The sequence below is a fragment of the Acanthochromis polyacanthus genome, chromosome 5 (assembly GCF_021347895.1).
Source record: "Acanthochromis polyacanthus isolate Apoly-LR-REF ecotype Palm Island chromosome 5, KAUST_Apoly_ChrSc, whole genome shotgun sequence".
NCBI classification, from domain to species: domain Eukaryota; kingdom Metazoa; phylum Chordata; class Actinopteri; family Pomacentridae; genus Acanthochromis; species Acanthochromis polyacanthus.
Genome location: NC_067117.1, coordinates 23,827,426 through 23,851,017, shown reverse-complemented (window position 1 = coordinate 23,851,017; position 23,592 = coordinate 23,827,426). Strand labels below are relative to the sequence as shown.

At 44.6% G+C, this 23,592-nt stretch overlaps 1 protein-coding gene across 2 annotated transcripts; it reads right to left on the bottom strand.

Moving 5' to 3' along the window:
• Window positions 1-13,840: 13,840 nt before the first annotated feature.
• Window positions 13,841-23,370, bottom strand: LOC110948067 (RNA-binding protein 38-like). Of its 2 annotated transcripts, none has more exons than XM_022189448.2 (4): window positions 22,950-23,370; window positions 20,816-20,939; window positions 20,206-20,260; window positions 13,841-15,605 (listed from the first exon to the last, which is right to left on the bottom strand). In XM_022189448.2, exons 1-4 carry the CDS (start codon window positions 23,160-23,162, stop codon window positions 15,263-15,265), a joined length of 735 nt encoding a protein of 244 aa, XP_022045140.1. In that variant the 5' UTR covers window positions 23,163-23,370; the 3' UTR covers window positions 13,841-15,262. The 2 variants fall into 2 exon arrangements, with proteins under 2 accessions (XP_022045140.1, XP_051804287.1); XM_051948327.1 differs by lacking the exon at window positions 22,950-23,370 and adding an exon at window positions 21,478-22,418.
• Window positions 23,371-23,592: the final 222 nt, after the last annotated feature.

The window sequence follows — 23,592 nt, the reverse complement described above, 5'->3', positions numbered from 1 at the left end:
TAGGGGGTAGATATGTGGTTCTTTAAAGTGATAAATATTCTTACTTTTTATTGGAGTTATTTGGTTTGGTGGCAGGTAATAACATAAAATTTGAGCTGCAACTGACAATTATTTTTTGAATTGATCAATCTGCAAAATGTTTTCTTAATCATTTGGGTCATGACACATTAGAAAACAAAAAGCTAGCATCTTGTAATATGCTGCTCTGTCTGACCAAAAAAAAATTTATTATAATGGAAAGGACCCAGAAATGCTGCAAACTCTTACATTTGACTTTATTTGCTTAAAAATCACTCAGTTATTAAGTGCTGTTATAAGAATAGATCAAAGAGGGAGCATAATGAACTATTTTGAAAATGATTTCTGAAAGAACCTATTTTTGGTTCAAAGTTCATTGAAGCACCATTTTTGGTGCCTGAGGCAGTTTTTTTAATGGTTTTCGAGGAACCTTTGGGATTCTGTGAGGTACAACAACATTATTTGTGGAACTAAACGTGATTCTTCAATTGTTTGACTGTGAAGAACCATTTTTGGTTTCATTCAGCACCATTGTTTCCCTGAGTGTACACAAATTCATAATGTCATCCACCGTATGCGTATGAATGCTTTTAATAACATGCGGATCTATTGAGTCCTTCTCGCAGGTGAATGGAAGCTGAATAGATGGCTGTGTGGCGGCCCCTCGAGGCTGGGCGTATCACACCAGGCTTTTGTTGCATTTGTTGTCATTAGACCTAAACTGAAGGGCAGGTGGGTTTTGTGTTGATACGCCGCTCATACACGCTCAATGATGCTCGTCTGCTGTTTGCACATCCCACGTTGAGCAGTTTTTCAAAAAGGCCAGTCAGACTCCTTTTGACAACCCAGGTGGCCGTGAGGCTCTCTGGATCGGTGAGGCTCTAACTTCTGTCTCGCTCACAAAACTCTCTCCTCTCCTCATGCGAAATTCAGCCACGCGGTGAGCTTCTTCGCTCCTTGATGTCATGGCCTGTAAACCTTTACGGCTGTTTGAAGAAGAGGACTCTCCACTTGAGGGTCTGGGTAAATAACTTGAAGTTGAAGTATTCTGGCATGCTGCATGTCACACAAATAGAGAGTAAATGTGGGCAGACTGTGTGTTGTGTGTTTACGCGTGCACACATGCTCACTTATTTATGCTACTATCATCCCAGATCAGTGAGGGGCTTCTCTCTGTCCATTGGCTCTTTGTTTTGCCACTGTGAAACGAACTATGTCTCTTTCTCTGGGGTTCTCCTACTCCACCTACGTCCCTGCATTCTTGAGCTGGAACTGTGACACACACACACACACACACACACACACACACACACACACACACACACACACACACACACACACACACACACACACACACACACACACACACACACACACACACACAGATAGTTACACAGGGGTAAAGGGCTTAAACATAAATCTGTTGATCCTTTGTCCTAATGCTATGTCAGCTTTCATGCTGAATTGAAATTGTGTGTGTGACAGAGATACAGACAGAGGTTGAGACAGCTGCTGAGGCCGGCTGGTCCGCTGAGAAGAGCCTCTGTCTGGCCTGGCCACGCCTCGGCCCTTCTCCTGCACAGTGAACTATTGTCTTCAGGGCTGCTTCTCCACTGTTCTGATGTCATGGTTTGTCCTTCCCCAGAGGGCTGCTGTTGCTGCTGTTGTGGTAAAACTGGACAGACCTTTCGGCCCAAAGTCAGAAGCACAAACAACTGCATGGATGTTAAGAGTCGTGCAAGAGTCCCAAGTTCTGTGTGCACAATACACTTCCCTGCTCTCACATTTTGACCTCTCTTTTAACTAGTTTGAATCTTATTTGCTTTCTATTTGCATGGCAGTTGATGCTTTTCTTGTGTGAATCCTGAATTTGGCAGCTCATATGCAAATCAGCTTCGTATGCCTTGTTCAGCCCCGCCTGTCTGGACTTTGCTCATTGGTGAGGTACAGATAAAGATTCTTGAGCTACTTCTTTATACTCTGTCTCAGTACCTCCAGGCTATTTGGTACAAGAGAAGCACAATCAACCACAGACAAGTCACACTGACAACATTAGAGGCAACATTCCCCGTCACACCAAACTTATAAGTTCTAAGGGCAGTATTTGTTATTTAGGGGAACAAGAAGAATCATATCAGTGAACGAAAGATCTCAGTGCTTGAGAACAATGTAATTACCAAAGGCTCAATTGTCAGCCCATGTTTGCTTAAGGTTTCATGTGGCCCAAATCTTGCAAAGTCCACCACCACTCCCCACATGAAGGTATATGTGGCAAAGCTGTTGTGCTTCAGTCATGTTACTGGTGGCCACAAATGGCAATGAGTCTGTCATTTCACTGCTTTATCCCAGACTGAAATATCTCACTAACTCTTGGAAAGATTGTCATGAATGACTGCACCTCATGACTTTATCTTTCTCCTGACTGCTGTTCCCATTTTTGGTTAAAAATTGCTGGATGGATGGAATTTGCCAGGAATCCTGATGTTTGATCCACCAACATTTTAATAGTTTCCACTTATTCTGTGAAATATCTCCTCATTGTGATTCAAATTTGAATTCAACTTCTGTTTTATATACACTGTGTCACCTCACAACATACAATACGTTATCTCAAGGCATGAAGACCTTCTAGCAGGGACGGCTGGTATAAATGGGCTAACAGGGCTAAGCCCTCCCAGGCCAACACAAAAAAGATGAGAAAATTATTTTTTAAATAATTTACAACAGATGGTTTTAAGTTTAGGTGAAAACAAAGGTAGCAACAGCACCAATCAGTCAAAAGAAAAACATAGAATATCTCTAAATGGGCTTATTTTTACAGCCTCAGCAGATACAGCCCGCTTACATTCATTTCATTCTTTTAAGTGATTGACAGGTGACATGTCCCGCCCCCGTGATTTACTGATCGTCTGGGCTAGCTTCAGTCAGCCCACAGGCCTTTGATGCAGTGAGAAAAGGTTAAGCTATGGCGGCCGTTAGCATGAACGAGGTGGATTATTTGCTTTCATGTCCATTTTCCTCAATGTCTTTGGAGGAAAAGCTGGAAGTTGAGAGACTGGGATCACATCGGCCATCGATGTGAGCTTCTTTTCAAATAAGGTAGGCCCATATTGACCAATTAAAGGATTGTGACACTTTGTTTTTGCTGAGGTCATCTGTTGTACTGAAGGTGTGTTTTGCACTACATGTCGCCAAACAGTTGTAACAAGCAGGCGTGAACTAACCGTGACGTCACCCGTTGGTTTCAATGCTGAGAAAACGAAGCCCGGATTTTGCTACTTCCTGGTCACCATTTTGAATTTTTTGGAGCCAGTGACGTAAAAAGCGTCATCACAAAGGCTGGACCGGAGAGCAACTCGGGGCAGGACCAGTCAATGGGACTGTCAATCAAGTATAGCCACGCCCCCTGGCTCCACCAACTTTAACAATTTATTTAAAATTCAATATTGATTTATTTTAAGATCGGCCACCTGATCTCTCATTTTGACCATGAAAACTAACGGGAAAAAAATCCTGAGCTGTAGAACATCAGTCTGTCAAATTTTATTTTTTCCAAAAATGAATTGGGGTCTATGGAGGAAAAGCTTTTTGGAGCCAACCCTAGCGGACGGCATGATATTGCAAATTTTTGATACTTCCGGGTGGGCTTCAATTTTGGAGCCAGATGCTACGTCCATCTTTATATACAGTCTATGGCAATAAGACAGTTGCAGCAGGCTATCTGTGGGCAGTCGTTGCAGTTGGAACACGTTTTGTAGTGGTGTGTGTGTGTGTGAGAGAGAGAGAGTTGATGTAGAGCACTAAAAAAGTATAGTGTGCCTGTAATTGATGTAACTGTGTGTTTCATAGGTGATGTTGCTTTTGCAGCTGTGTTAACCATTTAATCGGTAGTATGCATTTGTTAGCCCACCCAACAAACTTCACCACCAGCCGCCACTGCCTTCTAGTAATATATTATTGAGAGAAACCCCACCCCCACCCAAAAAAATATCAAAGATCCCCTCTGAGAAGCTCATCAGTGACAGAGGGAAGTAAAACAGTCCCCTTTAACAAAAAGAAACTTCCAGTAGAACCAGGTTCAGGCAGAGTAGCCATCTGCTTGAACCAGTTGGGGTGAAGGTAAAGGGGACAGAGAACAGGATAGCAGATAGAGAGGACAAAACACAAAGGATGTGAGAGAGAAGATGCAAAATTACTGACATGCAATGATAGCATATATATGGGTAGTGGAGGAGTGGAATCTCAGGACGCCAGAATGCAAATCTCAGTAAATCGCACGAGAGCTCACGCCAAAACACTGGTTTTGGCGTGAGCTCTCGTGCGATTTCCTGAGATTTGGATACAGACCACAACAAAGAGCAATCGCCAGGTAATGTGGAGGTTTTCGTTCACTTCTCATCTCTAGTATGTTGTGGGACACTCATTGAGACTATCCGAGCTGGTCAGTGTGGGGAAAAAGCACGTTAGGGCGGACTTTGACACGGGGGGCAAGTTGCCCCATTGCCCCATACTTTTCGCTAGCTGATCTGCTAAGCTGCCTGCCTGGCTAAATACTGGAGCTATGTCGAAAATTCATTTCTCCATCACTCACATGTATGAAATGACAAATGAAAACAGACCCCAGGTTGAAAAAAACCGAAGTTCCCCTTTAAGATGTGATGAAGCTTGGTCAGTAGGAGCTTTGCATGTGAGGGGAAGGATTTTAAAGTCTAGTCTTGATTTCACAAGGAGTCAATGAAGAGTAGCTAATATTGAAGAAATGTGATCACGCTTGCTGGTTCCTGTCTGAACTCAGCTGGACATTTTTCAGTTAATTATTAGTACACCCTTATAATAAGTGATTACAGAAGTCCAGTCTAGTCAGCCAACAGTCTACGCACCATATAGACTGGCACAAAATGTTTTACATCCCATTCAATGCATTTAAATTGACGATCACTTTATTGTTTTAATTCTAGTGCCACCATGGGGTTGCCATTTGTTGCTCTGCATATAACACCTCATTAAACTTTCAATTTGTCTAAAATGAATAACAGTATAACCTTAATGATATTCCCCAACATCTCCAGCTGTACTTTTGTGTGGTGTTTATCTCCAGTGAAGTTCTGCTGGGGTTTTCTTTGTGTTAAAAATGAGTTGTTGTTTTATTTCATTTTCTTCCCACTGTTCACAGACAAATTTGTGCAATTTGTGTTAGGTTTCTGTGTATAGTATAATATTGTAAGATCTTCACTTTCAACCTGTGAGGTCCCCTGAGATGACTTATGTTGTGAATTGATGTTACTTAAATGAAAACTGAACTGAAATGTCAGCAAGCTCAAATGTAAATGACTAAATTCTAGCTGCCAAACATTCAGACCTATCACTGTGAATGTGGCAACACGCTGACACGAGCATTTATCTCAATCTTTAAGTGGATCAAAGAGCCGCTATGACATACTCTTTCTGAGAAGAGTCTGACATTAAGAAGATAAGAAATTCTGTTTATGGCGTTGGAGGATTTAAGCACAACTGCTAGAAATCTGATAACATCTGATGAGACCAGGACACTGTGAGTGAAGATGAGCATGAGGGTTGATTGCAGTCACGGGAAATCACAAAAATGTGTTGTTTTTGAGAAACTGAATTTTTGGTCTGTTTGCTGAAGGTTTTTATTTCTCTCAAGTCGTGCCAGACCCATGACCACCCCTGAAATGAAGTTCATCTAGGCCAGAGCTGTTCCTCTTCTTCACCTCTGCCTTAGTAGCAAACTCTCCTGAGTGCTTGGACAACCCTGTTTGGTGTTTGATAACACTTTGTTAGAATCACCAGACAATAACTAAGATAAGAAAGGAAGCGATAGGTGGATAACAGGCGTGCCTTGTTAGAGGAGTCTGTCATTGGCAGTAAATTTGGACTGCAGAGGTCAAAGCTCTTGGGAAATGTTTTGGAGATAAGGTCTGATAGCACAGGTATGTAGAGGGGACCTATGAGAGGACTATGTATGGATATTTATGCACAAATTTCCACACAGATTTAGTGCAGCCTCTGTAAACTGGAGGGGGAGAGAAACAAACAACTCTAATAGGGCTTCCTGCTGGAGGACTGTGGAGCAGTGAGAGGACATCACCGGCAGTGGAGATAACACTTGTTGAGCAGAGAAGGAGACACTAAAAAGTGCTTTTCTCACCACCCACCTCCTCTGTCCTCCTCCCTCCATCCTCTCCCCATCTCTCTTTCGTTTCCTCTGTTATTATCACCCAGATCATTATCAGGCTCGCTGTGATGGAGAGGACCGGCCTCCCACATGGCTTTTGGTGAGAGATTTCTAACAGCAGCAGCAACATTGGGGAGGAGGGGATAGAAAAAACGAAGACAAGAGGTCCAATAAAGTCCATCTAAATATAGAGTCAGCAGGGCCTTTTTCCCTTGTCCTTATAAAGAGCTGCTGGTGAATCTGGGTGGACGATCCTCCTCACTGCACTGATCACTCCCTCCAGGATCGGGAACATAACTGTTGGTGCGTGGAAACAGACACTCGTGCACACAAACACACATGGCTTTGCTGTTTTATGAGAGAGAGAGGGAGAGAACACTGGGCTTAGTGGCTTGTTTCTTTACACAAGAGGGCAAATCATGTTTGGCGGAAGAGACTAAAATAGGAGAGGTTTTGAGGAAACCTCCAAAAAGAAATGATGGGAGAAAATGAGTGACTGTGTGTGTGTGTGTGTGTGTGTGTGTGTGTGTGTGTGTGTGTGTGTGTGTGTGTGTGTGTGTGTGTGTGTGTGTGTGTGTGTGTGTGGAGTTCTCGGCCTGTTCACGTGCAGGAAGGTTATGAAAGAAGATACAGACCGACTTCTGGCCAAAAATATCCCAGAGGAGGGATTATACGTTTCAATTTATATCAACACAATCTCCATCTCCTCTCCAAATTTGGTCCCTATTTGGCTCTCACACACAGGTTCGGTCCTGAGAACTAGTTCAACAATTTTGGGAAAATTAGTTTTTTTGCCTGTCAGCACTTTTTGTAGATTGCCGTGTCTGTATAATAAAAGTGAATGTATGAGCAGAACAGCATAAAGACTGGAAACAAGGGAACAAAATCATCATGGGCAGGTCACTAAAAACCCGTTTGTTTGCATCTGTGCAAAAACATGAATGTAATTACATAACTGCAACAGCCTAATTAAACAATGTGGACATATATCTATATTTTATTTGAGGGTTATTGCGTGTCACGTCAGTCAGATCATACGAAGTTCTGTTGGAAACATGTTCAGGTCATCTTGTGAGCTGTAAATCCACAACTTGTCATTTTTACATGTAATTACTTTTTATTGCTTAAACAAGCAACTGAACTAATGATGTTAATTAAAGAGCTTTAACAGAGCTGGTATGAAGATTTTATTACCTCTGGATAAAGCCAGTACAGCTGTTTCCCTGTTATTGCTAAGCTAATCTACCAGTGGAAGTTTACTATATGAAAATAAAAATGCTATGGATGTTTTCATCTAACTCTCTGCAAACGGGTGTTAAAAATGTTTTTTTTTTTATTGCAATGTTCCTCCAATGACTCCATCCTTAATCCGCACGGCAAACATAAAGGTAGCCTCTTCATTTAGGACATTTCCTGCATGACAAAACAACAAATTTAACAGCTGCACCATCAACTTCAGTGACTAATGTGATTTACTCCCTGATCCACCGCCCTGTTGTTGCCTGTCTGAAGCGCCGTTATCAGCAACGGCCCATCCCGTGTGTGACATCAGCAGCTGCTTTCCACTTAAGTGACTTACAGGTCATGTGCTGTTCAACGTCGACCACAGGCACACATTTGTCTACAAGAGAGGCACAAACACACCACTTTTTTAAGGTTTTGACACAGATAAAATGTTTGCTTGCTGCAAAGAAGAGGCCATTTTCACAGCTGTCCTCGTATGCCAGCGGTGACAGCGAAGGTTCAGAAGTCAAACAGGAGGGAAAAATAGGTGTTTTTTAAAAAAAATCCTCTTGTACACACCTGTTGCCTCCTGTAGTGAGGGGCCACACACACTTACACACACATATTGAACATGCAAACACACAAACTGGTTCTGTTGTGGTTGTCTGAGCTGAGATGGAGCACTGAAGTCAGAACATAACACTCAATACATGAGGGCTCCTCTTCCACAGCTCTGCAGCTCAGTCAATGTCAAACTCTTTATGAGAGGGAAAACTGGTATTTGGATTTGTGCAGTTGCTGTGCGTAAAACTGAATGGCATCAATCTGTGTGTGTGTGTTTGGGAGTGAGACTAGGTCAGTTTGTGGTCATGAAAACCCCACTGAGAGAGGAAGTTCAGCTGTCAGTAGCTGTCAGACACTGGGCCTCTCTCTCTCTCTCTCTATTTATTTGCTGCTCCTGTTGTAATTTAACCTCAACCCCCTTCTCTTTCCTATTCTCACTCCCTCCTCTTTTCTGCCCTCCAACAGCGGCCGGCCGGGTTTGAGGTCGAGGTGGAGGCGCTGTGTGTTAGTACGGGCATGTTGGCCCGAGATAAGGAAATGTGGCACAGAACCAACACACCCCTCCTCTGGGCTGAACATTTTATGAACACACACTTACAGCAAACACAAATATGGTGGCTAAAGGTCAAAGCATTTACCAGGCGGTGTAATATCTAGTTAGTTACTGTACTGCTTTTAGATGCAGCTTTTTGACCCGACTTCACTCTTAAATTTACCACTTTTTGCCTTCTCACCTCCTCTCTTGTCTGTGCTCTGTCTCACCCCGTGCAGGGTGTTACCCATGCTACATTAGCTGCTCACATGCAGAACCTCACAGAACAAACAGCCTCTATCTCTCTCTCTCTCTCTGCAAAGCTTGCTCTAGTGTTTGGTTGGGGGTGAAAACATTTGTGTGTGTGCATGCCAGTGCTGCCAGACTGGTGTGGCGTGGTGTGAAATGGACATGCGGGGAGGATGTGAGGCTGCAGGCGTCTGTGGCGCCTCAGCTCTGCTCGCCGTCGTCAGATGTTGAAGGGGGGGGAATGAGGCCGTTGTTGAACTCTGATGGACGTCCCCTGGCTCTGCTTCAGTGGGACACACTCAGATCACATTACAGAGCAGCAGACTTGGATGATCGGAGGGAGGACTGGGAGTGAAGACTAATAGGAGCTGAAACAGAAACTCACATAATCACCACTTCTTTCCAGCTGTTCTTAAATCTGTCTGTTTTTTCCTGCCTCATCAGCCCATTAAACCCGCTTTTCCACCCATTTCCTTCAACAAACTTTACAACAAGTGTCAGTCCTGTGTAAGGCCATCTCCTCTTGCTCGACTCATTATCGGCAGCCGCAGTGGAAGTGTCAGAAGGAGCTGGAGGTGTGAGGGTGGCGTGTATTTCAGTCTAACATCAGCTGATAGGACACAGAGCTGCTGTCTGATAAGCACTTGTGTCTGCCGGAGCCTTAAAAACTCACGCTGATCCACAAATATCTCGACCTTTATCATCTCCACAGCGCTGACTGTAAAGTCAAGTCACATTCTAGCAGCGTCATATAATGTTAGAAGTTTCCACACATCTTACACTTCACATCAGTTTAGGCCAGGAAAATTGAGTATGACAAGTGTTTGTGTAAACTTCAGGTTCCTTCTCTGCTCGTAATTTAGTTGCAATGAGATATAAATCTTTTTACACTAAGTCATGTTGTTTTTAATCTGCTGCCTGCATCCCGCACTAAGCCACTGTGAAAGCAGCAACTACACAGAGACAAAAAGGAATGTTTATGTAGAGGAAAGAAGTATATCGGTTTAAAGCTCTGCTATGCGCCCGGTCTTACCTGCTGAACCAGCTGAATTCTTCTGCACTCAACCGAATGATTGTGTCCGTGGTTTTTGCCATCTTTCAGGCATGTAGAAATGCTTTGAATCCTTGCTTCCTTGAAAGTGATTACTGGCAACTTTTCAGTATTTAAAACAGCTCTTCATTTTTATTTCCTCGTTTTTCTTCATCCTTTGTTCAAGACTGTGGCAAAGAATTGGACATTTCAAGTTTGTAATTCACTTCCTCCTTCATCTGTTGTAATTTGGGCAAAGAAAACCTCCGACATGACATCACGTTAAGCAACACGGTCCCATTCTTTGTGCTTTGGTGGCATCACAGCTTTGAAATGCCTTGAATCACAGCAGATCACTGCTCAGGCATCCCAGCTGTATGGAGACTCTTGATAGACCACATGAGCTGCTGTTGCCATTGCTTGCAGACAGTATCTTATGCACCACTTGCCCCTAGAGTTCTGGGGGTAACACACAAGCAATGTGAATACACCAATTACAAATGAACCGTATAGAGCTATGTCTTTGACCAGGCGTTGTCCCAGCTTTAAATTCCACTGATTGCTCTTTTAAGGCTTTGATACAAACCACTCTATTAAAAGAAAGACCTTTCCACTGACTGTCTCTGCTTCGTATTTAAACCTGACTCTCTCCAGACCTGTCCATGTTATCTGTACTGGTTGTCGGTGCAGGAAAAGGCCACAGGAGAGAGCACGTGATGGGTTTCTGTGGTCTGGCAATTTCTTATGAGCCAGTATAAATATAGTAATGCAGCTGTAGCCTATCTGACGCAATGGCATCAACACTCCCCAGACCCACACAGGCCCAGTGGGGCTGAACTCCCCCACAGACCTCACAGGCTCCACAGACAGGGCCGGTCAGGTGGAAGACACTTAATGAGGGAAGATTTGCTCGGAAATAATCTTAATTTATGGTCATCGATCAATGCAGCTCATGGAAATACACGTCTACGATTCTTATACCTGTCATATATCATTTTAAATGTAAATGGTGCCTCTCTAGTTTGTTTGGACAACAGTAATCATGCTGCTGGAGCGGCTAATGGTAGAAACATAAAAACAGAAAACAACAAGAAAAGGTCCAAAGCTTGCAGTTTTTTAAATGACAAAAAAATCTGTTTCAAAATCAGAAAAACTTGACTTTACAGTTACTCCCATTCAAAGTCTTAAGCATGTAAGCAGTTCAAAAAATGTATAGATAAACATAAGTAGAACAATATGTCCTAAAAGTATGCAAACATATGTAGAAAAATCTTGTCCCAAGAAAAACAAAAATTTAAGGATACAGTGTGATAAATAGTAATAGAGTTATATTTGTTTTATTGTACAGAGACGTAGTTATTCCACATCATTTAATGTTAATTCAAGAAATGAAAATCAGTTCACTTTAGTAGCACAGTTATTATTATGTATGCAAACAAAAAATGTACATATTTTGCTTTTGTTTGTGATAATGCATATACATAATGTGCATATTTTGTGTACGCATACAGAAATGGATTGAAAATTTGAATTTTATTAATTATTTGCATTTGCATGTCTGAGTAGCTTTTAAAATAAAAAAACATGTATCTAAAATATCAAAGTAACTAATTTAACTATTTATTTGGTACAGCATCTTGCTGTCCAGTTAAATAGAGACAAATTTACCTGCAGATTCTCATAATCACAAGTAGGCACAAGTATGTAAACTACTTATGTATTATCTTAACCAAAACCCGGAAGTATTTTGCTTTTATATGTCAAACTTAGGAAGTGGTTCTGTTTTCTGCACACATTTTATGATGCAACTAGAGTCGTGTTTTTTGCTTAATGCTAACTTGGGCCAGTGCAAAGTAATTTAAAATGTGAAACCAAAAGCTGTCTTTACCAGGCTGGGATTAAAGTCCAGCTCTGATAAAGTGGGACTGTTATCGGCAGTTCTGAGGAATCACATGACGTCAGCGTTGCATGACAGGGAGAGAAACGTGCGGCGTGCGAGATTTGACTGAAACTACTTTGTATGTGCATGTGAAGAGAGATGGAGGGGAGAGGCCTTATGGTGACTCAGCATAACAAGGTCTGCTGGGTCTGCATGACCTCGTTCATCAAGCTGACACCCGGCTCCGTTTCTGCTGTGTGATTCACAAGGAGAAGGCGAGGATGAGGATGAGGGCGAGGAAGAAGAGAGGGGAGAGATAAAGGAACAGCGGCATGTGAGGAGAAACAGGGCTGGGGACACTGAAATGGGGGAGACGGGGAGGCTGGGGGACGCGAGGGGAAAGGAAAAGCACAAATGACAAGCAGAGAAGTTGCACAAACAAATGTGTGGGGAGATCACAAGCAGAGAAGAGGTGAGATAGTGAAACATAAACAGTGACAAAGTGAAGAGAAGGGAAGGGGGAGCCGAGCTGCTTCGCTACAGTAACAACCAGTAAACACAGCAACAGCAGACACATTCATTCTGCTCAACACGAGTGTTTAAAATCTGGTGACACGGTTCGGCTACGAAAACATCAGCTTGTCCTTGTGTTGTGTCGGCATCTTCTACAGCTTGTCCTAACACACTGCATGGCTTCTGTCAAACCTTTCTCTGCTGTAAAGCCACATTTTCTTTCTTACACTCTACAAACACTCTCTGCTGTCATTGCTCGTAAACAGAAAGCTAATCTGTTTTACACATAAAAACACCTTCGGTAAACCTGTTTTAAAGGAAGTCTCCACTTCTGTAGCTCTAAAGGAAGCTCTCCAGTCAGAAAATAACAATGTGAAATCATGATCGTATGAGTTTTCATCCAAATGTGTTATAATTGTAAATCTATGCTATAAATTGGACTAATTTATGACCTAATACCTGCAAAATTAATAGAATCTCCCTCAATCACCAGCTCTTTTTGTTCAGTGCTAATTAGCAATTGGTAGCCTTGCTGCTGTGAACACATTTGCATGTTGACGTTAATATTTAGTTCAAAGCACAGAACCGGACCCAAGAATTCGCTCTTGTTTTTTACCTGTGGAAGTGTGTTGCTAAATTCAAACCTTTCAAAAAGGCCATGACATGAAGTATAAAATAGAATCACATACAATGAAACTCATGCACATACCGGTTAAAAGGGCAGCGGGTCCAATTAAGTGCAAAATTTCCAGAATAAATTAGGTCTGAATGGATTTCAATCAAAACAAAAGCACCACAAAACCATGTACTGAACCCAGGGCCATATTGTAAATCATTACTGGGTGGATAAATTACACCCTGGGTGAGGACAAAAGATAATGGATGTGTTTTTGTTTCTAACAACCTTGCCTGTGTTTTGTTCTGGGGGCCTAAGTGTTTTTTGTTTTTTTTGAAGTGACACATCTTGCGAAGAAGCTGATGTAAGCACAAACATGGAAAGATGCTGCTGGGAAACAGAGCGAGCTTGTTGAGTAGAATAAAAATACATTGTTACAGCAGCTCTGGGTAACAGGACTTCAAACCACTTTCTGACAAACTACTTTTTTTTTTCCTTTTCCCTTTGACACAAAGCTCCCAGAAAGGGAACGAAAAGCAAGCGTGCAGGCCAAGGGAACACCCAGCACCCCTGGCAGGTGGTGGTGTTGTGGCTTGATAAAAGTGTGGGCCTCCTGCTCCCCCCCCCCCCAGCAGGATCTGACAGCACACACAGTGTTGATAACAAGCACACAGACGTAACTGAACCCTGTCACCTCACAGTGTTTTTACAGTATCATCACAAAAGGCTCTGCACGTCAATTCGTCATGAATATCACACGACAAAAACAGCCATGAGTAACCCAACTGGCAGCATTTCGTACCATTAGATGCTTCATTTCACCAAAGAAATACGACACCACAGGGTGCCCAGATAGCTCAACTGGTTGAGTGAGTGACCCATAAACAGCCCCCGATGTAGCAGACATGGGTTCCAACCCTGCATGTCATTCCCCCCACTCTTCTACCCACATTTCCTGTCTCTCTCTCTCCACTGTTCTATATAATGAAAGCCACAAAATTAAGAAATCATGAGGCATATTTAAGTACAAATTCTTTATTTATTTTTTTTGGTATGGCTTCTTTGAAGGGACTGTAAAAGACATTCTTTCTGGAAAAAAAAAAATCTAGAGAATTTCCAATGAAACCAGTCAAGGATCTACAAACGAGCATCTACGAACAGGCTGGCAAATCCACAGACAACAAACAAAATGAGTCCGGGGATCTGCAGCTCTTCCTCCGTGCCTTAAAGGACATCAGTGCCACAACTATAATCATAGTAACAACAAAAAAAGCTGTTTTAACTTAGTACCTCTTATAAATACCTACATATAAATATTGTAAATGTACTTGATGACCAGAAACATTTTTAAAATGCTGTACATGAATGTCCTTTTGAGAGCAACAGTTTGACAATCTCAGTGACAAGAAAAAAAGAAAGAAAAGGAAAACAAACAAACACTGGTATTTGAGCTCAGTGTCAGCTACCTTTCAACAAATACAAAGCTCCTGCTCCCATTCGGCCACATACTGCTTGTGATTATCTTCATCCGTCTGAAATTATCAAGACCCCAGTAAGTCAGATTATTGTGACTATTGAAAACAGTCAGTTACAAAGGGCTTTCTGTGGTTTGGGGAGCATCTGAAGAAAAAAAAAAAAAATCAGGAGATTCAAAAAAGGAATTTCTTTTTTATTAAGGCCTCTTGAATCAAAATAATAAAAAAGTGAAGTCCTGACATCATCTCAAAACAACAGAACTCCCACATTCTCATCTTGAATCTTTCCGTTTTGTCCTTGAGGTGAAATCTCTCGTCGTCCTCCTGTGTGGAGCTGAACGCTGGAGGTTTGTTCATGGGGCAGTGCTCTACCTCGCTGTGGATAGCACCAGGATGGGTGCTATCCCCAATCACCACCCTGTCTTCATCCTGCACCCCCCATCTATGACTGTCCCCCAGTGTCCTAAAGCAGCGGTGCCCTTCATATCCACCCCAGACGCTCTGGAATCAGGGGGGGAAAGAGGTGTCACATGTCTCAGACAGCTCTCAAAACATCAATATGTACCACGGACAAATAGTACTTCCACTGATTGAGCCTAAAACATGCTAACAATGATAATAATGGCATACAAACAGACATTGACAACATTAATACAATAATAAAGGACAATAAAATAATAATAAAAAATGAAGTGTCAGCTTCTGGAAGCCCTTGGAAGCTACCACATACTTTATGCTGTTTGGCTTCCCAACCTGAATCCCAACAGTCCTCCCATCATTCACCCTTTAACCAATGAGCTCGCAGCTCATCCTGATCGTATAGTGCAATGGTCCCACCCTTTTTCCTGAAAGCCGCTGCTGACAGCAGCACGGTCACCCTGTAGGGCGTTTCACTATCCTCTGTCCAAAGGTCCACAACCACGACTCCCCCACCTCCTCCCCCCCAAGATGCTCCCTCCTCTCTGCTCACTGCATGCGGTCCGGTTGGATGTGCTGCTGGGGGGCGTAGTGCAGGAAGGCTGGGGCGGGGCCGGCGGCGGAGGGCAGGGTAGGGTGTACGGTGGCAGGGGCCGTGGCGGCGGTGGCCGGGCCAGCGGAGGCCGTGGGGCTGGTGGCGTAGCTGTAGCTCAGGAAGCCGGCTGGGGAGGCGGCGTACGGGTACTGCTGCTCAAAGGCAGCCTGGGCGTACTGGCTGTAGGCCGCACTGTAGTCCAGGTAGGGGCTGGTGCTAACAGAAGTGGAAACCTGAGTGGGCAGCACCAGGCTGGGCTGCACAAATGCTTGTGGGTAGACGTATGGCTGAGCCAACCTGCACACAGACACAAAGACCAGAAGAGGGGGGTTAGACAGAAGGGCTACAGCACCCGAGCAGAGAAACCCCAAGGCCTGGCTTCTATTATTTACATTGCTCTCAGGGGGTGAGCATGTTGGGAATATAAACTCTCTGTAGGTGTTCTGAACTTACAGCGTTGTCACACTAATATCCACTGTTATTATATATGTTAAACTAAATAGACGAAAGGCAGAGGAGGTTAGGAGGCGAAGGTGACTCAACCCTCTGTCTGTGTCAGTTAGTAAAAGCTACAAAACCTGTTAGGTAGGGCCTCCTGCGGTAGACGGGAGGGGGTGAATGATAGAGTCAGCCGTTACTGGCAGGTTTTCAAGCTCAGGCATCAGCAGAGTGTTTTAACAGCTGCTGTTCTTCACTTGCTGAAGACACACACACACACACACACACACACACACACACACACACACACCAAAAGAAAGAAAGAAAAAAAAAGGGGAAGTGCATGAGGGGAGTGCAGAAGTTGTCGTCTCCTAGTTCTCACTGGTTTATAAATCTCACACAGCCTGAAACAGGTGATGATGCTAGCCGGGGCAGGTAATGGTGGCGGGGGAGCTCATCAGGGCTTAGTGTGAGGCTCCACCAGGCCTCATGGGTCGACTCTCAGAAGGAGCTGATTAGAGCTGTGGGGTCTGGGGACTGTACTGTCTTCGCCTTGCCACTTTATCCACAGAGAAAAGACAGGGGCAGTGGGTTTTAGTTGAGTCTATTTATACTCAGGATTTAAAAGTATATCTCCTGAGTTTGTTGTATAAATGGAAGGGATGGTGGAGAAAGCAGTCAGAGGACACCCTGTCTCCATAAAAGGAGTGATATAATGGACTTCTTTTAACAGATAAAGACATTATGAACAAATGTCACCTTGACTTATGCTCTTCAGCTGCATCTCAGTGCTGCTAAAATAATATTCCACTCATGGACTGCATTTAATTTCAGCCTTAGTTTCTTTTTTCTAACACATTCAGTCTGTTAGAAGAAGATCAGTAATAAAAGACAGCCATGAAGTCAACACAGCAAAAGATGGGAGCATGCAAGGATAGGGATGTCACCACACTCTCAAACACTCATATACACACCCCTTCTCCAATACCTCTGCCTTTCCTCCTCCATCTTTCCACCCACCCGAACACCCCCACCAGTTACCACTGCAAACCCCAAACCATGCCATAATAGGGAAAGAGTCACACTGCAATCAGCATAACCTCTTCAGTTCATATCACACAAAAGGAGAAAAGATAAAAAAGGCACTCCAGTCCATCACAGCACACTGCACTGCACTCTCAAGCCATCACTGGCACCTTGGAGAGAGGCTGGCTGGGGGAGGGAGGAGGGGAGCAGGCAGATATTTGCTGTCATACCCCTCCTTGGGACTAGTCCTGTACTGTGGCCATCTTCTGGTCCTCTGCTGGTGCGCTGGTCAGCTGGCAGCAGAGAGCAGCCGTGGATAGGAGGATGGCAGTGATTATTGTCAGCAATCACATTAAGGTACTATAGTGTCATTAAATCAATGGAAGGAAGCATTTACAAAGCACGGGCATAAAAGGAACGATGTGATCTAATCTGAAAGGAGGAATGCATGTCCAATAACCATGAAATCAGGGAAAGAGAAAGAAAAAGTCAAGATGATAACCTGCATAAAATTCTACAGAATTGTGTTTCAAAACAACAGTTACAGAAGCTTAATGAGACATCTGGCATGGAAAGGGGAACTAAATCATCGTGTTGGTGGCCTGAACGCATAACAAGACAACAGTGGCTTACAACGAGCAGGCATAAGCAAATGAAGGCAACCCCCACCCCTGAGCGCAATGTACACTTTGCCCTCACAGTGCTGTTGAGCTCCTCACAAAGAGGCATTCACTCTCACACACAGCTTTCAAAGATGACCATACATTAATGCTGCGGGGCATATGTGCTTTCACTCGCATCACGTATAATGAGCCTGCCTTCTCCGTGGCCTTGGCGTGTCGCCACAGGCAAGTGACCTTATGTAGGTAAAGTGGAACAGAAAGAACGGAGAGACAAAGCACTCCTGTTTTATATCTTCGGTTTGTGCAGGGGGATGGAGGAGACGTCCACTACATGTTTAGCTTTTATCCAAAGAGGAAATAAAAGGGGATGGGGACAAGTTAGGGACAGCAGCGAGTCTCTGGGCCACAGAGTTGCCAAGTGGATTGGGAGACAGCAGCAGGGGAATGTGGATGACGGCCAGAAGATCATAGGTCAGCTGGTTTTCTGCTGACGGCCAGTCGGTGTGCGTTTGACACTGTGCCACTCTGCGAATGGCAGGCTGAGACACCGGAGAGACAAGTTTACCAGCAAACATTTGATGACTGCGAACATTACAAATACCAGCTGGAGAATTCACGAAGGCCACATAATGAGCTAATGCGAAAAGCCTGGCCGAGATCACACCGAGCAGCGAAATACTTCTACACCGTAACACAAACGACCTTCAGTACATGAGTAACAAAGTGTGAAAACAGACAGGACTGGGCTGGGAGGGGGAATTAAACACCTTACAAAACAGTGAAGGGACTTGATATGCCTTCCTTCCCTCTTTGTTTAAAAGGGGGGGGGGGGGGGGGGGTGTTTGACACCTGTAGAACCCAGTTTCCTAGGGAGCACACTGCCTCATTAAGCATTAGCCCCCCTCTACCCCCTCATTCTCCTATTAAACCCCCACCTCCCTCCCAGTCTCACAGAGGTGTCAGTTTTCAGTGTCTCCATCAGACATGCTGGTAGTGGCAGCATGGTAGCAGAAGAAATCTAGGTAAAACGGGAAATCTATGTGATGTGGGAAAGCAAGGCGGCTATGGATGGCGTGGAAGTGATGAGACATGAGGAGAGATGAATCTGCAAGCACGTTGACAGCTCCTCCCATCCCCATCAAAACAATGTTCCTGGCCTCGGTGACCCCCACTGGCCCTCACAGTCCACAGCATCTGCTGACCACAGCGATACACACACATCCACATCAGAAAGTCCCAACCAGCCACACCAGCGCTACATGCAGCGCTCCAGTGCTGCTCAAAACCCTACATCAGACCACGTCCTCCTCACACCATATGTTGTCAAGGGGTTTGAGAGGAGGGGGGCTGAGAAGAGAGGCTAAAAGAAAAGCCACTTGTATGCTCTGCATCTTAGGGAGGCCTGTGTCTGTCACCCAGCATACAGAGGAAACCCAGAGACAGGAGGACAGGTGCTCCGTGTGCCTCTGAGTCTCTGGGGTGGTGGTCATGGGAGATTAAGGGGGTGTAAAAGGCTGTAATATGACCCAGCACCTGTCAGGCACATGCCTTAAAGCAACAGTGTGCGCCACATTTCAAACCCTCGAGGTTTTGGTACCATCCACGCAGACTGTGATAACAGGGGCATCAACATAAGAGGGACTTTCCTCTGAAGGCCTTAGAAATGGTGGGACATGTCCCCAGTGGATCCCTTATAGAAGGGCTGATGACAACTCCTTGTTACTTCAAGAGTGTCTCTTCTTTGGGTTCATTGACCTCCAAAACCATGAAATGTTTCTTATTTAGTCATCCCTGTGGACTGCCCTGGGATTTCCACAAAGTTCACATACTCTTAAGTCACGCACTGTAAAGGGATGTAGCAACAGATTGCTTTCATTTCATCTGCAAGTTTAGTTTTAGACATATCCAGGGTGATGTGCAGTGTCTTCTAGATGAGATGGGTCAAATCATCTGAAACAACAACAGACTCCAACAGAAAATAGTGACAATGTTCAGTATAAGAGTCCGAGGCGAATTGCTGGATTTGTCCAAGTTGAAAAATGACAAGAGTCAGTTTACACTAATACACAACATGAAAAATAGCTACTGGTTGATGAATTACTCTCAAACCATCACCAGCCCCTTAGAGAGAGCCTTACAAATAGTTAGCTAAACATTAAAGTTGTTAACGATTGACTCTCTCTCTGTTTATCTATTAACCAGATATGTTTTAGCATCTCAGAAGTACAACAACTGAAAGAAATATACATTTCTATGGGCTTGTGTATCTCTAAGTGTGTCGAAACTCCTTCACAAACTTGACTGGACTTGTGGCATTTTACTCTTCCAGACAGATCTAAGGTTTTGAGTGTAAGGTATGAGTGGCACTGAGCTGTAGCTTGAAGCGTGATATAAGAGCTGCAGGGTAGAGGAGAGTCATTACTACAGCGAAATGCTCATTAGCTGCTCGGCAGACCGTGGCTCTTAGACGCTACCCAGGCTGTTTCTACAACACAACCGCTTCAAGAAAGCCTTCTCAGTAACCGAGCCCACTCAGGCAGGTACATGAGCCGAGAGACTCCGGACAGAAGTTAACAAGTGAGTCACACATTCACCTCTGGAGCGCATTTCTATTACCACTGATATGTGAACCGTCTCCCAGGGTTACAAAACTCAAATATGCTAATGGACTGGTGGTGGAGTTGCATGTGGACACAGAAACTGACATGTACTTTCCAGAGGCCCCGTTTGTCAAAGGAATAGTAGCCTAATGGCGCTGCACAGAGCATAATGCAAGAGAACTCGACAAGCGCCCACTCCCGCTCACTTACCCATACTGCCTCTGGAGGAGCGCTGGGTGAATGGGCTGCACTCCGATGGATATGCCTGGAAGAGAAGAGGCCGGCTGTCAGACACACACATCTGCATTTACAGAGGAGGACCAGAGAACAATACACAGAGGGCACGGACAGACAGAGGCAGAGTCTGTTTCAACCCCACCACCGAACAACAATTTCAAATGTGCAGTAAGCAGCAGTAAAAACATGAATGCAACTGGGAAAGTGAATGTCATTTGGCATGTCGGTATAAAATATGTATGAACACAGTAGCAGGCTGAAACCGCATGTCACGCACTAAACTGCCTCTTGTCCCTCAGAGGCAAACAGACGATGTAAGGAGGATGTCTCAACATGCCCACGAACACAAATAAACAGGTAATTATTCATCTTTCTCTTCTACTCAGTGATGAGCTCATCTTCTGACACATTTGTACAGTTGTGTCAGCTGCTTAAAACCGCAATATACCAGCGAAGCTCAGGTGTGGTTTAACGTTGTGGATATTAATAGCTTTTGTTTTGTGCCTTACGCTCTAATCCGGGGTTTACTAGAATTGGAGCCCCATCATTGTCGGGATTTTATGGCTACAGTGAAGCTTGTCACCTGTCTGTATGCTGCGAGGCTTAGCGCCCAGGTAGGCCAGGTTGACGTTGGCCTTCCTGCCGTCGATGATGGGGTTGGGGTCCTTGCAGGCTCTCTCGGCAGCTCCTCGGTCCGTCATCGTCACCTGGTGAGGAGTCAGACCCGCGAATGAAAAATATATTCATTGTCTGAACTTACAAATAGCTTCCTTTCCTTAAAGAAGGAGTAAAACACAACTAAAAAAAACAAACCAACCAAAAAAAAAAGCACTTGAAACACACTAAACAGGTCTTGGGTGTGTTATCATAAAAGTCCCCCTACAGGCTTTCCTCTGTTATGATCCTGTTTCTCTGAAGAAGAAGGGAAACTACAAACAAAGCACAATGATAAGCTTTGAAAAGTGCCCACAGCAGCAGTAGCCAGCCACTCGACTGCCACTCGGCCATGGGCAGAGCTGCTGAAATATGGATCTGGGAAGAGCAACAAGGAGCTTATCCAATTAGGGACAAAATAAGGAGATTGGTATTAGTCCACCCCTCCTCTCTCCCTCCTGGCATTAGACGAGCCCTTCTGTTTTGATTGCCATGTTCTGCCAACTCAGAGTCACCTCTGTGCGTGGACCGGGCAGTGAATGTAGGCCACGGCTCGCATTGTTTAAGAGGACGTTTTAAAAAGCAGCATGCCTCTTCGTAGGGGAAGGATCCGGAACAAAGCCCACTCCAGGGCCGGTGTTGTGAACACACAGGAAGGAACGAGGCTGTGTTTACACTGAAGAGCCTTGCTGTGGGGGGTTCTACTAATCCACCTCTGAAGTGTGTTTAGAAAAAAAAAGGTGCGCTCAGCTTTGGGCACCTCCCTCCCTCCCTACCTCTCCGACTGGAACGTTCGGAAAACAGAATTAGCCGGCTGCCTCACGGCTCACACAAAAAAGTGAATAAAGTGCTGATTGCTTCACTGTCGCCAGCTTGTGTGTGTGTGTGTATGTTTTTCTGGGAAGCACCCACATCGCCGTGAGCCAGTTTAACCTGAAACACCAGCCTCCACACACAGCCGTTTGATACCAGCAAGACTCACAGGACAGCTTTCCCTCTGAGTTACAGAGCTGATGTGTAAACACAGAGAGCAATTGTCTTACAATTCTGCCTTCAGTGGTAAACACGCACACATAACAGTTTTCCATTCCTTCTTTGGCCTGATAGTACATTAGTGCTGATGTGTCTTTCCAAGGTTCTGGTAAATATTTGCATTTCTTCTGCAGCTTCTGTTCTTTGTGTCAAAGTGAGTGCTTGTCTCCGTCTGCCAGAAACAGGATAAGTCACCTATTAATGCGGATTGAACCTGGGCATCACAAGGCTTCCTAGGTATTTGTAATCAAAGATAAAATACGAGTAAACAGCACTGTTTCCCCACTCAGGCAGCCTCAAGTGTATGTGTTTTTTTAAAGTTTACAGTTTGATGGTTTGGGCCCGTCTGTGACCTGATCAAGATAAGATCAAAGGGGGAGAGTTGAACATAAATTTGTACAATAGCACAGAGTCGTTTTGTTGGTGCTGGAATTCCTCTCAGCAGCCAAGACGTGATGTAAATCATGTGCTACGGCCGACTGCTCCGGTCCTTGACAATGGAGGGCAGGGTGTGCAAGGTCAACCTCCCCACTGCTCTAAAATAACCATATAAAGCAGCAAGAGGTGCAGACTGTCTCTCACACACTCATTATATATATATACACACACACTTAGAGCTATAAGCTGGGGCTGCCAAGGGTGTGTGTGTGTGTGTGTGTGTGTGTGTGTGTGTGTGTGTGTGTGTGTGTGTGTGAGGGGGGTGGACATCAGACATATGTTGAAATATAATCTTCTTAGTTACCCATCAACTTGTGTGATCCCTCATCCTCATTAAGCTAAAATAACAGCAAGCCAGGCGAAAAAAACAGAGATGCTGTGCAATTATGCGTTTAAGCCTCAGTGGAGGGGATTACCTTTGACATGTAGCTGAATGACTACACAGCTTAGCATGTACCTTCAGTCATACAAACTCGCATGTGAGGAGAGCATGCAAAGCCAAGCGTTTAAACCCTCAGGTAGCAGCGGACAGGTGAGATGGAGCGTGTTTTGAGGACTGGTGCGAGCAGTTGGACTGTGTTGTTTATACTCACAAAGCCGTATCCTCTGGATTTGCCGGTCTGTCTGTCTGTTATCACCACAGCCTCGTCAATGTCCCCAAACGCCTCGAAGTATTTTCTCAGCGAGGCGTCGTTCGTGTGGTAGGGCAGCCCGCCGACGAAGATTTTAGTAAAAGTGGTGTCTTTCTGCAGCGGTGAAGGATGCATGACTTCCAGGGCTCCGTTCATGAACTGATGCAGAAGCATTGGTCAGCCGGAGACAAGACTGAGGCACTCTGAGGACACAACTAAGTGCTCAACAACGTCCCAGCATCGGTAAAAAGCTAAACTCGACCTCTCGCTGGACTTTTCCCTAGTTGTCCGCTCCTGCTCTCACTTCGCTCAAAGTTGAAACAACCTGATGACATCCGCGACTCCGTGAACTCCTCCTGCCGCTGTGAGGAAATGTGCCGGCAGCATATATAGCGCCCCTGTGAAGACCCGCCCCCATGAACTCTTAACAAATCAGCGTCGCTCCTCGTCGCAGCGGCCCGCCCTCCTCCCGGCGCAGAGCTGCACCTGCTTTTGTCTTTTACAGCACAAAGGAAAGCTGCACCGTGCGGCAGAAAGCGCGGCTCTGCCACATGGCGCATTGTACTACTGTAATGAGGAAGTAATTGTCTCGGCTTCTGGCCTA